This window comes from Sus scrofa, chromosome 2, assembly GCF_054392235.1.
Source record: "Sus scrofa isolate SSC_HxYL_T2T_F1_AM1 chromosome 2, Sscrofa_HxYL_maternal_Yorkshire_Landrace_v2.0, whole genome shotgun sequence".
In the NCBI taxonomy this organism is placed as follows: Eukaryota; Metazoa; Chordata; class Mammalia; order Artiodactyla; family Suidae; genus Sus; species Sus scrofa.
In genome coordinates, this window is record NC_139384.1 from 68357121 (window position 1) to 68370643 (window position 13523).

Below are 13523 nucleotides of genomic sequence, written 5' to 3' on the forward strand. Positions count from 1 at the left end.
GTTAAAGGATCCTGTGTTTCCACAGCTGTGGCATAGGTCATAACTGCAGCTTGGATCTGATCTCTGGCCTGGAAATACCATATGCCATGGGGCAGCCAAAAAAAAAAAAAAAAAAAAAGAAAAAAAAAAGAAAAGAAGAAAAGGAAACAGGAACCAAAAGACAAAAAGGTGTGTGATCTTTATACCAAAGGTCAGTCTAAGGCAAGAAGCATGGAGATAAAGAGGGTCAAGTCATAACAATAAAAAATTCAGTTCTCTGGTGGCTCAGTGGGTTAAGGATCCAAAGTAGTCACTGCTGTGGCTCAAGTTTGATCCCTGTATATTGTGGGGTGCAGCCTAAAAAAAAAAGTTCTGTTTACCAGGAAGATATGACAGTTGCAACTCTGTATGCAGCCGGAGACATGGCCTCCAAACATCAAAGTATTTGTCTCGTAAGGCTGATGTGATGATTAAGTACATGTAAAGTGTACACCTGTGACACCTGTCAGTCATTGCTGTCATAATTGTTGTTTTTATTACTTTGTATTTAGTTTAGTTGTTTAGGTATTATTGTTGTTATTTATAGTTCCTCCTGCCCCATAACAGAAGTGGGACTGGATGGGTAAGTGACTCCAATGTGCAGATAAAAACACTGAGGTTCAGAGATGAACAAGGAATAGTCCAAGTCCCTCAGACATAGGACTAGCCCAAGGTTTATTTGATGTTCCTTCCCAGGCAATTTCTCACATAATTCCACTGTCCTATCACCTCTTCTGGCCGGCCAGCATTCCTCCCTCCCTCCCTTCCTTCCAAAATGATTTCCCTGAATACCTTGCCCCCCCACCTTTTGTATCAGGCACTATATAGGCCTCGGTGCTAAGACACTGAGAAACAGCATACCCTTCCCTGATTTTGAAGATCTTCCAATCTATTGGGAGAGGCAAAGGTAAATCAACTGATGGTACAGACACAAGTAAATTAGCTATGAAGTGGGGGTTCACTGTACCAAGGATGCAGCCAATCAGGACACCTGGCTTTGCTTTGGGGTGGTCAGGGAGGGCTTCCTGTAGGAGAGGACTTCACAGCTCCTATCTGAAAAGTTACCTCCAAAAGCCAGTTACATCCTCCACTGTTAGCTACCTCCAAAAGCCAGAGTCTCACTCATTTACTAATTAATTAATTCAATTATTCATTCATCTCTTGAACTCCTTTAGGCCCTATTGGAGGTATTGGGGACAAAACAAGCAAAATTCTTCCCAGGATGTGGAGTTCCTGTCATGGCTCAGTGGTTAACAAACCCAACTAGGATCCATGAGGTTGCAGGTTCCATTCCTGGCCTTGCTCAGTGGGTTAAGGATCCAGTGTTACCATAACTTGTGCTGTAGGTCACAGATGCAGCTCAGATCTGGTGTTGCTGTGCCTGTGGCATAGGCTGGTGGCTACAGCTCCATTTCGACCCCTATCCTGGGAACCTCCATATGCCCTGGGTGCGGCCCTAAAAAGACAAAAAAAAAAATTTTTTTCCCAGGATGGAGCAGAGTTGGGGAAAGCAAAAGTATGAACATGATCTGGAAGAGGGTACTGCTGGGACTAAAACAAAGTAGAATGATGGAGGAATAAGTGTCCCCCACTTCAAAACAAGAGCCATAAAAACCCTTCTAGGGAGTTCCCGTCGTGGCGCAGTGGTTAACGAATCCGACTAGGAACCATGAGGTTGCAGGTTCGGTCCCTGCCCTTGCTCAGTGGGTTAACGATCCGGCGTTGCCATGAGCTGTGGTGTAGGTTGGAGACGCGGCTCGGATCCCGTGTTGCTGTGGCTCTGGCGTAGGCTGGTGGCTACAGCTCCGATTCAACCCCTAGCCTGGGAACCTCCATATGCCGCGGGAGCGGCCCAAGAAATAGCAACAACCACAACAACAACAACAAAAGACAAAAAAAAAACAACAAAAAAAAACCCTTCTAATTGATGCTGCCACCTCTTCTGGGGCCATGGGCACCTTATCACACTCTAGCAGAGGGTGCCAGGAGGATGGACTACTCCCAGTGGCCCTACTCTCTCTCAACAACTCACCTAGCCATTACTGAGTTCCTCCTGTATTCATTAGGCTACCTTCTCGGAATTAGAGGGACTACACAGCGGGGCGGAGATTTGTGTGTGTGCCCTTCTGCACGTCGTTTGCCCTCTGGGCCTCAGGTCTACATTTGCAACTAGGGGTTTAGGGTGGGTCAGCAGTCCGAGTTGCCCTGACAATCGAGCCTGTGCTCTTTAAGGAAATACCATTTAGTGCTGTCCTCCAGTGGATGTTTATCCCCATTTTGCAGATGAGCAGAATGAAGCTCAAACAGGAGTTGTGAGTCTGACCAGGCTGTGCGGCGCTGACCTGCAAACAGTCACAGATCTACAGCTCCCTGCCCCCGCCCGGGGGTGGTGCTGTGGCCTCTACCCCTTTAAGAACGCCCCACGGATACAAGCAGGAAGGGGGCGGTGCCTACGCCCGAGACGGACGTGCGTGCAGACCAATGGACGCTGAAGTCACGGTGGCGGCGGCCAATGGGCGCGGTGAGGGAGGGGCTGGGCGCCAGAGCCTGGTTCCCGAGGCGCGGCGGCCGCGGCTGGGGGCGGGGAGGGGGGCGCAGGACCCCAGGCGGGGGTCCCGGAGCCGGAGGCACGTGTCCCAGGGCGCCGGCGGGGCCGCGGCGGCCGGGAGCGCTGCCCGGGCTTGGGCTGGTCCGGGGGCCGGCGCGGCTGGGGCTGCAGCCGATAGGCTGGGTGAAGGGCCGCGGGGGAGGCGAGCCGGGGGGCCCCGCGGGGTCGGAGTGCCGGAGGGGGCGCGGCCGGGCGGGGGCTGCTGGGGGTGGGGGCCATGGAGGGCCATGGGCAGCGGGTGGGGGCGCTGCTGGTGAAGACGTGCAGAGTCGGGGGTGCCCGAGGGGTGCGGGGGGGTCTGGAGCCCCAGACGTGGCGTCAAACATGCGTGGGGCGTTGGGGACTTGGCTGGGAGGTTGACGGAGGGCCAGGCCGGAGCAGGGGGCGGCTGGAGAGCGTAGGGTGTTATGGGATAGGGATGGGGGCGTCTGGGGACATTAGGGTTTTCAGGGGAGAGAGAACGGCTGTGGGGGGAGCTGGCCCGGGCTGGGGGCGATGGTTGGGGTGGGGGGAGGGCTACTTACGCGGGCGCAGGGGATTGTGGGGTGTGAGGGCTGGGAGGGTCTCAGAAAATGAGACCCTATCCCAGAAGGAACAGGCAGGTGAGCGTTAGGAAGGAGATGCAGTGGGTTAGAATGATGGTTCTGCCACCTCTCAAGCTTGGGGCCTGGGGGTGGGGGCCAGTTCTTGATGGTCCAAGGAAAAAGCCTTGGGGGTCTCAAGCACTCCTGTGAAGGAGGCTACTTTGAGAGGGTGGTAAGAAGGCCTGACGAGTGGAGAAAGCCCTGCTAGGGAATGGTTTGGGTGGTTTGGGTCAAGGTCTCTGGTGTCGGGGTTGGCAGGGTATTAGGTTCAGTGTATGGAAGGAAAGACTGGCCTTTCTGGGTGGCTTTCTTGAGGAGAAGGGACAACTGAGGGTGGGGAGCCCTGGTAAAGATTCAGTTATTTTTCCCTTGGGCTCTAAAAATAGCCTCTTCAAGATCTCAGGGGTTGTCCCTCTGAAAAAGAGCCCCAGTACCTGCTCTGAGCATTTCATTAGATAAAGCCCCAGGTTCAAATCCAGCCCCTTGTGTTTGGCTTGTGTTTTGACCTTGGACCAATAGCTTTGGCTTTCTGGGCCTCAATTTCCTTTTCTGCTGAGGGAGGTGGGGGTGGGGGTGATGGGATATTCCCTACTTCCCAAGGTGTTGATAAAGATTAAGTAATAATTGTTTCTAATAATAGCTAACACTGTTTGAGCCTGATGCCCAGGGCTTGATGAGTGGGTTGTTAAGTCCTTTGGACAAACCAGGGTTGTTACTGTACCCACTGTATAGAGGAGGAAACCGAGGCCTGGAGTCCCTGAGTCACACAGAGCAAGTGATTGGCAGTGTGGGGAGTGGATGCAGAGGAGAAGTTGAAGGCTTGGTGGTATTTTTACCTGCATCCATTTTCCCTACCAGGGCCAATTCCCGTCCCCCCAGCAGCATGGCGTCCTGTGCTGAGCCCTCTGCTGCAGGCCCTGAACCCACTGCCCCGCCACCTACTGGAGCCCCACCACTTGAGGACTTCGAAGTGTTGGATGGGGTGGAAGACGCAGAGGGCGAGGAGGAGGAGGAGGAGGAGGAGGAGGACCTGAGTGAGCTGCCGCCACTTGAGGATGTGGGGCAGCCCCCAGTGGAGGAGGCCGAACAGCCCGGGGCCCTGGCCCGAGAGTTCCTGGCCGCCATGGAGCCTGAGCCTGAGCCCGCCCCAGCCCCAGACGAGTGGCTGGACATCCTGGGTAAGGAGCCGGGGTGGCTCGGGTTGGACCACGGGGCCCAGACAGCTCAGGTGCGGGAGTGACCTTGGCCTGGGCTTTCTACCCTGAGCCTCATTTCCCTATCTCTGTTTTGAGGTAGGTTGGAAGTAAAACGTGTAACCACCGTGATCATCAGCCACAGGTAGTTGCTTGAGACACTTCATGGCTCAGAGAGGCTGAATCACCTGTACAGGGCCACACAGCCAGCTCAGCAGGCTCTGACAGCTTTCAACCCCCGCTCCTTTTCTTGTCATTTGTCTGACAAGTACCTGTCCCTAGAAAAATGTTCTGAGGTCAGATAGACCTGTGGAACATCTCATTTTATTCATCACTCTGTCAGGTTCAAAGTATTCATTAGTGTTATTAGTGTGCTCATTGTTTAGAACAGTCCTGCAAGAAAGAAACCAGGAGAACCCACACATGTGCTCCTGTCCCCTATAACCCTTCCAGCACCTCTAGAAAATAAACATAATGCTACTAGTTCTGATATCTAATATACTGAATAATGCTAATGTCCAGACAAATAACAGTGAAACATCCTTCCTGCTACCTTTAATATTAACAATACAGTAGTATCAAATAATGCTGACAGGAGTTCCCGTCATGGCGCAGTGGTTAACAAATCCGACTAGGAACCATGAGGTTGCGGGTTCGATCCCTGGCCGTGCTCTGTGGGTTAAGGATCGGGCGTTGCTGTGAGCTGTGGTGTAGGTCGCAGAGGTGGCTCGGATCCCGCATTGCTGTGGCTGTGGTGTAGGCTGGTGGCTACAGCTCCGATTAGACCCTTAGCCTGGGAACCTCCATATGCCGTGGAAGCGGCCCAAGAAATGGCAAAAAGACCAAGAAAAATTAAAAAAAAAAAAAAAATAACGCTGACACTAATGAAACAGAATTGGTACTGATTTCGCTTCCACCACAGGTATAACCTTTACTACTCCTAAAGATAACAGCGGGTAGTATTTACTGAGCCCTGGTTTTGGGCCTGTGCTTCGTCTTATTTTATTGTCATAACAACCCCATGATGTAATTCCTAACGTATCCCCATTTTATAAATAGGGAAACTGAGGGTCAGTGAGGTGAAGGCACTTACTTGCCCAAGGTCGTGCAGCCTCCTTGGCTGCATTAAAGTTTGGAAAGTTCTTCTGTGCTAATACTAAGATCTGCACTGCACCCTGTGTGAGCATGAGGCTGGCTCCGTTTGTTTTTATTCAAGCCAGCTACTTTCTGAGGTCAGAATTCAGGCTTCTAGACAAAGAAACTGAGCCTTGGAGAGGGGATGTGATTTACCCAGAGTTTACTCGCTCTGGATTAAGACCCTACCAGCACATCCGCTATTAGTGTCCAGAAACCTCAAAGATTCAGGGGGTCCCTTGGTATCCACTAGATCAGTGGTTCTCAAACTGCATGCAGGAGCATGTATAAATTGGGGAGCATTACAGAAATTTGGAACACTCTAGAATATTCCAGAATATGAATTGCTATCTCCCTGCCCCTAACCTTTGGACTAGGATCTACTTAGACTCCCGGTGGCATTTTCCAAACCAGTGGTCTGTTATAGAACAGGGGTACTTGTTGGAACATGGGTAACTACGGATGCTGTCAGTCTGTCGTGCCCCATAGGTGTAAGCCTTCTGTCACCCCAGCAGTTGTCATGGGACCACAGTGGGTGTTGTCGTGGTGGGGGCTCCTTGAGTGGATTTGTGAGGGCACAAGGCTTTGTGCCTGGGTATTTAGAAGTGTTGGCTGTGGCCATTTGGCTGTTCCTAAGATTGCTTGGAGTATGGAGGGGAACAAAGGGGTCTCTTCGGTGGCTGTGGGAGCGTGAGGGGCTACTTTTCCTTGCAGGCCCTTTGGTGGTGTGGTGCTTTGGTTGGTACACACTCCTGGCATCACAGGTACTCTGCTAACCAAGCAAACAACTCACCACGTGTCGTCAGGAGACCCCCTGATCACCCCATATCATGGCTGGGATAAATCAAGGCCCACACGTCACAGGGCAGAGACTGGAACCAGAGGAGGGAGGAAAGGGTAGCTTCAGTCTCTCCTGGGCATCCCACCACCCTGACTGTTGTAGGCAGGATGGCTTTTCTCAGCCCTTTGCCTTCATTGAGTCTTGATTTTTCTCTTCCTTCCTCCCTGCTTCCCTCCCTCCCTTCCTTCCTTCTTTGACTTCCTTAAGATAATAGATCAGCCAGCGTTCACTGAGCCCATACTTAGGTCCAGTATCGTCAGTCCCCAAATCAGTCCTTTGATGTCAAGTGTCCAGGCAGGGACACTGAGGCCCAGAGCCGTGGGTCACCTGCCCAATAAGTGGCAGAGTGGCCACTGAAAGCTCGGCTTGTACCCTGGTGTTGAACTACTCTCAGGATAGGTGGAGCCAGGAGGGGGATGCTAGGGAGCAGGCACCCATCTGAGCACCTGGTGACAGGCTGCTTGCTCCTACTCCTCTGCAGGGAATGGGCTGTTGAGGAAGAAGACGCTGGTTCCAGGCCCACCAGGCTCAAGTCGCCCGACCAAGGGCCAGGTGGTCACTGTGCAGCTGCAGACATCATTGGAGAATGGCACACGGGTACAGGAGGAGCCGGAGCTGGTGTTCACCCTAGGCGACTGTGACGTCATCCAGGTGGGAGTAGGGTGGGGCCTGGGTAGGGTGGCGGGGGAGTGGAGGTAGTGGGGGAGGTGGGGGTGGCTGTGCAAGCTGGGGGTGGGGCTGAGGAGGGCTGAGCACTGCTATGCAGCACCTGGACCCACTCAATTCTCATGCTTCTGCCAGGCCCTGGATCTCAGTGTCCCACTCATGGATGTGGGGGAGACAGCTATGGTCACTGCTGACTCCAAGTACTGCTATGGCCCCCAAGGCAGGTGAGAACCTGCTGTCTGCAGGGGTCCCTGTGGGGGTGTGGAAGTGGGCGGGACAAGTTGCTCAGCTGTCTCACACTATCTGCCTGCACATTTTATAGAAAAGGAAACTGAGGAGTGCCCTGGTGGCTCAGTGGGTTAAAGATCCAGCATTATCACTGCTGTGCCGCAGGAACTTCCATATGCCACAGCCAAAAAGAAAAAAAAAGCAGAAGGGGGAGTTCTCACTGTGGTGCAGTAGGTTAAGGATCTGGCTTTGCTGCAGGTGCGGCCTGGCTTGGTTCCCTGGCCCGGGAACTTCCATATATCACTCAAGTGTGGCAAGAGTTTTACTGAAGAGGAGGTGACAGCCCTTTCCCACCTGCTCTCAAGCCAACCCATTGTGTCTGGGGTTCAGTCATGGTAACCTCTGGGTCTGAGTGCTATCCTACCTCCTCCCCCAGCAGGAGCCCATACATCCCCCCACATGCGGCCCTGTGCCTGGAGGTGACCCTGAAGGCTGCCGTGGATGGGCCTGATCTGGAGATGCTTACAGGGCAGGAGCGAGTGGCCCTGGCCAACCGGAAGCGGGAGTGTGGCAATGCTCACTACCAGCGGGCTGACTTCGTGCTGGCTGCCAACTCCTATGACCTCGCCATCAAGGCCATCACTTCTAGTGCCAAAGGTGACGGCCAGGTTGAATCCTAGCATCTCCCCTGCAAAGCCATCCTCACTAGTGCTAGAAACCTCAAGCTACAGAGGGCCTCACATTCAGAACACTCTAGAAAATTCCAGAATATGGATAGATGTTTAGCTGTGCCTAACCTTTAGATATATCCAGAGACTTATTATGGCACATCTCAGATCAGTGGGATGTTGTGGGTGGTGTGCGGGTAGACGTTGGAACGTAGGTGCCTGCAGATACTGTCAATCCATGTGTCCTTTGATCAAGCTCTCATTCCCATGGGGTCCATTTGTAGACTTCTTGGGAGTGCTGAGGATGGTGCTGGTCTTGTCCCATGTGAGAGATGAGGAAACTGAGGCCAGAGAGGCCTGGAATCTCCTGAGGAGTAGGTAGTGGAGGCCGCAGTACAGGGAGCTTGGACACCCCCTCTCCTGTGATGGGGATCCTCAGAGACCTTCCGCCTCAGTCTCTTCTACCACCAGGTGCAGAGGGGTGGACTGTGGCCTGGGTCACACAGTCCTTCTGCACATGGGTGATCATGGCGGGCTGCTGGCATGATAATGGTGGCTACAGCTGAGTGCTCTCTCCCAACAGTGGACATGACATTTGAGGAGGAGGAACAGCTTTTGCAGCTGAAGGTGAAGTGTCTGAACAACTTGGCAGCCTCACAGCTGAAGCTGGACCACTACCGTGCAGCGCTGCGCTCCTGCAGCCTTGTGCTTGAGCACCAGCCTGACAACATCAAGGCACTTTTCCGAAAGGGCAAGGTGAGCTGCAGCCAACAGGCAACAGGCGGGCAGACTGGCTCCCCCATTCCAGGGCAGTGAGGCTGGTCCCAGGCTTTAGATTGGAGAAGGGTATAGGCGTCAGCTAGCCAAACACTGGGGTAACAGGGGGAGACAGAGCCCCGGATGGGTGTGGGGGTGTGTCCTGAGTCATAGCAATTCATTAACTGAGGTCAGATTTGAACCCTGAGTCTTAGGTTTCCTCTACTCCTTGACACTGCCCTCTGGCCCATTGGTAACTGTTCCTCATGTATAACCCTTTGTGGCTCTCATCTCCCTCAGACTAAAAGCTGGATTCTCATTGTAGCCTTTGAGGCTCTCAGCCATCTCCTCTTCCTCCTGCCATCCCCTTCCAGTCTACTCTTACTTCTTTCCATCCTGCTCAGCTTCACCACTGCCTGCCACCCAGCCCAGATCTGCTCCCACCCTAGTGCCTTTGCATAGGCTATATCCTGAGACATTCGTACCTGAGATATACCCATGGGTTTCTCCTTTACATCCTTCAGGTCTTTGCTATGATGTCACCTTCTTAGGAAACCCTCTCTGTCACCCCAACCCTGACCCTCTGCCCTATCTTCACGTTTCCCATGTCACTTGTCAGCATGGGCAGGTGTTCTGCCCCTTGTCCCACTCCCTTACCTGAATATGGGGATCTTACATATCTCATTCCTGTTAAATCTCCAGCCCTGTAGACAGAGCCAGGCACACAGTAGGTGCAAAGTAAGTGCTGGTGGAAAGTAGAGATGAGTTTGGCTCCAGTGAATTTGAACTTAAATGCTTTTGCCCCCATTTCTGTTCATCCTCACTCTGTTGGGGAAAGGGGGTGATTTCAGCATTTTTTAGCAATAAACCAAGGAAACCAAGGTGCAAGCAAATGCTATGTCACTCAGTGTTTTTGTGAGAGGTCTGAGCAGTCCAGCTAGTACTATTGTTATTATTGTTATAATTTTTTTTTAGGGCTGCACCCACAGCACATGGAAGTTCCCAGGTTGGGGGGCAAATCAGAGCTATAATTGCTGGCCTACACCACAACCACAGAAATACTAGATCCAAGTTCCGACTGCGACTTACACCACAGTCCACGGCAATGCCAGATCCTTAACCCACTGAGCAAGGCCAGGGATCGAACCTGTGTCCTCATGGATACTAGTCGGATTTTTTCCCCCTGAGCCACAATGGGAACTCCAACCAGCCATCATTTTTAAAATACTTTTTTTGTTGTGGCTTTTTAGGGCCACAGGTGCAGCACATGGAGGTTCCCAGGCTAGGGGTCGAACCCAGGCTACAGCTGCCGGCCTATGCCACAGCCACAGCAACACAGGATCCGAGTCGCCTCTGTAACCTACACCACAGCTCATGGCAACACCAGATCCTTAACCCACTGAGTGAGGCCAGGGATCGAACCTGCGACCTCATGGTTCCTAGTCAGATTCGTTTCTTCTATGTCATGACGGGAGCTCCTTAAAGTACTTTTTTTTTTGTTTGTTTTTTTGTCTTTTTAGGGCTGCACCTACGGCATATGGAGGTTCCCAGGCTAGGGGTCTAATCAGAGCTGTTGCTGCCAGCCTACGCCAGAGCCACAGCAACACCAGAGCCAAGCCATGTCTGTGACCTACACCACAGCTCACGACAATGCCAGATCCATAACCCACTGAGCAAGACTAGGGATTGAACCTGCAACCTCATGGTTCCTAGTCAGATTTGTTTCTGCTGCGCCATGAGGGGAACTCCTAAAGTACTTTGTTGTTGTTGTTGTTGTTGTTGTTGTTGTTGTTGTTGTTGCTATTTCTTGGGCCGCTCCCGCGGCATATGGAGGTTCCCAGGCTAGGGGTTGAATCGGAGCTGTAGCCACCGGCCTACGCCAGAGCCACAGCAACACGGGATCCGAGCCGCGTCTGCAACCTACACCACAGCTCACGGCAACGCCGGATCGTTAACCCACTGAGCAAGGGCAGGGACCGAACCCGCAACCTCATGGTTCCTAGTCGGATTCGTTAACCACTGAGCCACGATGGGAACTCCTCCTAAAGTACTTTTTGAGTGTATAGTTCTACATAGAAACATGAGAAGAGGAAAGATGCTGTCCCTATTTTTTAAGGGTTTATAATCTTGGGGGAGTGAGACTGTCTGCTCATGTAGCTTCCCACATGTTTGGATCTGCTGGTTGAAGGTGATGAAAACCTATTCAAATGGATTCAGGGAAAAGGAGAAATTGATGGCATGTGGAACTGCCAAGTCAGGAGGATGGCTTCAGGCATGGCTAGATCCAGGTGTTTAGCAATGTTGTGCAGACGCTATGTCTGTCTGCTGTGTGATTCTTTCTCAGGCACACTTCTCTCTCAGGGTGACCAAGACGCTCCCTCCTGCTCTGCCAAAAGCTCCAAGCTTCCATCCTCCACATTTAGCAACTGGCCTCCCAATGGTACAAGCATAGTTCAGGCTGGATCTCATTGGCTGGCTTGAGTCACATGCCTGGCTCTGAATCATTCGAAGCTTTGGAAACATTCAGCTGACTTCTCGAGCCACGCAGGGTGGTGAGGGAGGAGGAGAGACTGCTGCCTTGGGTCTCCTGCACAGGATGAGACAGATACTCAGGGGAAGGAGTAGGTTAGGGGAATGACACTGAGTCTTATGGGCTGCCGCTCTTATAGTCTGAGGGCTCAGGAACCTCCAGGACAGTTGCTAGAGATAGATTTGGGACTGGTCAGGTGAACTTAAAGGAGAACTAGGCCCAGTGTGGGTCCAGAGTGATACACTATGTGCTTCCTCTGGCAGGTGCTGGCCCAGCAAGGTGAGTACAGTGAGGCCATCCCCATCCTGAGAGCAGCTCTGAAGCTGGAACCTTCCAACAAGGTGAGCAGGATGGGAGCCCCCTGGAGACATAGTGTACTGGCCTGTCAGGGAAGTTCCTCCTGTGGTCTGCCCCTTATCCTTCTTGCTGTGGCTCTGCCTGGGCAGTGGCAGGGGGTAGGTGGCTGAAGGGCCCCAGTCAGCCTGAGACCCTTGTTGACCCCTGCATAGGCAGTCTGGGCTCACCCCACCTCCCCCAATGGGGGTCCCAGAGGCCAAGGGCACTTGGCAGCCTGATCAGTGTCAGTGTCCTCAGCTTTCCTCAAAGAACCTTCCTCTTGCCTGGGCTCCTTTGCTCCACCCCATCCACTGGCTTCTAAGGGAAAGGAGGCAGTAGCCCCCACTTTGCTGATGCCCAGAGAGTAGCTGATGGAAGTGCTGTGTCCCAGCGGTCCCAGTCTCAAAGGGCCCCAGGGCTCCAGAAAGGTAGACTGCCAGCACTAGAGCCACCTGCTCTCACAGACAACCCCCTCTCAACAGACGATCCACGCAGAGCTCTCAAAGTTGGTGAAGAAGCACGCAGCCCAGCGGAGCACAGAGACCGCCCTCTACCGGAAGATGCTGGGCAACCCCAGCCGGCTGCCTGCCAAGTGTCCTGGCAAGGGTGCCTGGGTGAGCTTGGGCTGATGGGCACAGGGAGGCTCCCAAAGTAGGGGCAGGGGCCATGGACAGGGTACACCAGGCAGAGAGTTTCTTCATCTGGCAGACATTGATGTCTTTGTGAACTGAGCTCAGCTGGACCATGCTGGGGTCATAGAAAAAGCCTGGCTCTGTGTGACCAGGGCCAGAGCAGAAGATGAAACACAATCTGGAGGGCTCGGGAGGGGAATGGTGGCTCCTCTAGAGGGGAACAGGAGGTATACCAGAGGAGGGACATTTTGCTTGAGTTTTGACCCATGAGTAAGGGTTTTTCCAAGAGGCAGGCAGGTCATTGTCAGGCAGTGGTTTCCTGGGAGGCTTGTTTGGGCCATGTTGCTAGCTGAGGTGCATGACATCAGTCTTAACTTCTGCCTACCCTCCTCTTCCCTCTCTTTTATCCACAGTCCATCCCATGGAAGTGGCTGTTTGGGGCAACTGCTGTGGCCCTGGGGGGCGTGGCTCTCTCTGTGGTCATCGCTGCCAGGAACTGACTGCCCATGTGGCCGCCATCCCCTCCACTCATGGTGGACCCTACCCTGCGCTCCCTGACTCCCCCAGGCTCCCTGTCCACTGCCCTAACTGGCCTAGCCCCCTCCTCTGGGGCGGGGACAGTGAGGTTTGGGGGTTGTGTGGCCCAGTGAGCAGGAGGGACTGAGCCCTATAGGAGGAAAATGAGGCAGGGCCTGGGCCCCATGTCCAGCCCAGAGTGAGGGGGCCCTCATTCTTCCAGACCCAATTCCCACCCTTACCCACACTCTCCGGGTTAGGTCTCAGTTGGGGCCAGCCTCAGTTTCTCTTTCCCGACAGGCCTGGGGGCAGCCCTTCCCCCACCCAGTCCCTGTCCAAGCACCAACTCTTCCTGCCCCGCCTGCTGCCCTCTCCCCAGGTCCCCCTCCCTCCACCCCCAGCCCCAAACACAGTGAAATAAAGCCTCCCACCCGCACCACACTGGTTTCAGAACCTTCTTCCTCCGTCGCTTGGGGCTGAGCCAGGGACGGGCCTGTGCCACATCCAGGGTCACACAGGAGTGTGGGTATGGCTGAGCCAGGTCTATAGTGGGGGTATCTCCTCTTGGGCCCCAGCAGACCCTCTTTGCCGAGGGGGAAGCAGATCCGGAGAAGTGGGGCGGTGTGCTCAAGAGTTCCCCAGTCAGACCCTGTAGGAATTCACACCCAGGTATACTCCTTCCCCTATTCTCATGAGTCTTACTTCATCTGAAATTGGACCCCCTTATGGAGCGTCACTAGGAGGTGTACTGAATGCTCAGTGACCTCAGAGGTCTGGCTGTGCAGCAGGGGCACAGCCCCATGTCTAGGCAGC

General features: G+C 53.5%; 1 protein-coding gene across 7 annotated transcripts; it reads left to right on the top strand.

Moving 5' to 3' along the window:
• The first annotated feature begins 2530 nt into the window (after positions 1–2530).
• On the top strand, positions 2531–13146 carry FKBP8 (FKBP prolyl isomerase 8). 7 transcript variants are annotated; one of them, XM_085012294.1, is made up of 9 exons: positions 2531–2657; positions 4080–4388; positions 6860–7029; positions 7180–7268; positions 7709–7929; positions 8524–8696; positions 11490–11567; positions 12045–12176; positions 12608–13146. In XM_085012294.1, the coding sequence occupies exons 1-9, from the start codon at positions 2531–2533 to the stop codon at positions 12692–12694; spliced, it is 1386 nt and encodes a 461-aa protein (XP_084868420.1). In that variant the 3' UTR covers positions 12695–13146. The 7 variants fall into 7 exon arrangements, with proteins under 7 accessions (XP_084868420.1, XP_084868417.1, XP_084868418.1 ...); XM_085012291.1 differs by having other exon boundaries at positions 2568–2768; positions 4069–4388; XM_085012292.1 differs by having other exon boundaries at positions 2568–2749; positions 4069–4388.
• The last annotated feature ends 377 nt before the right edge of the window (positions 13147–13523 follow it).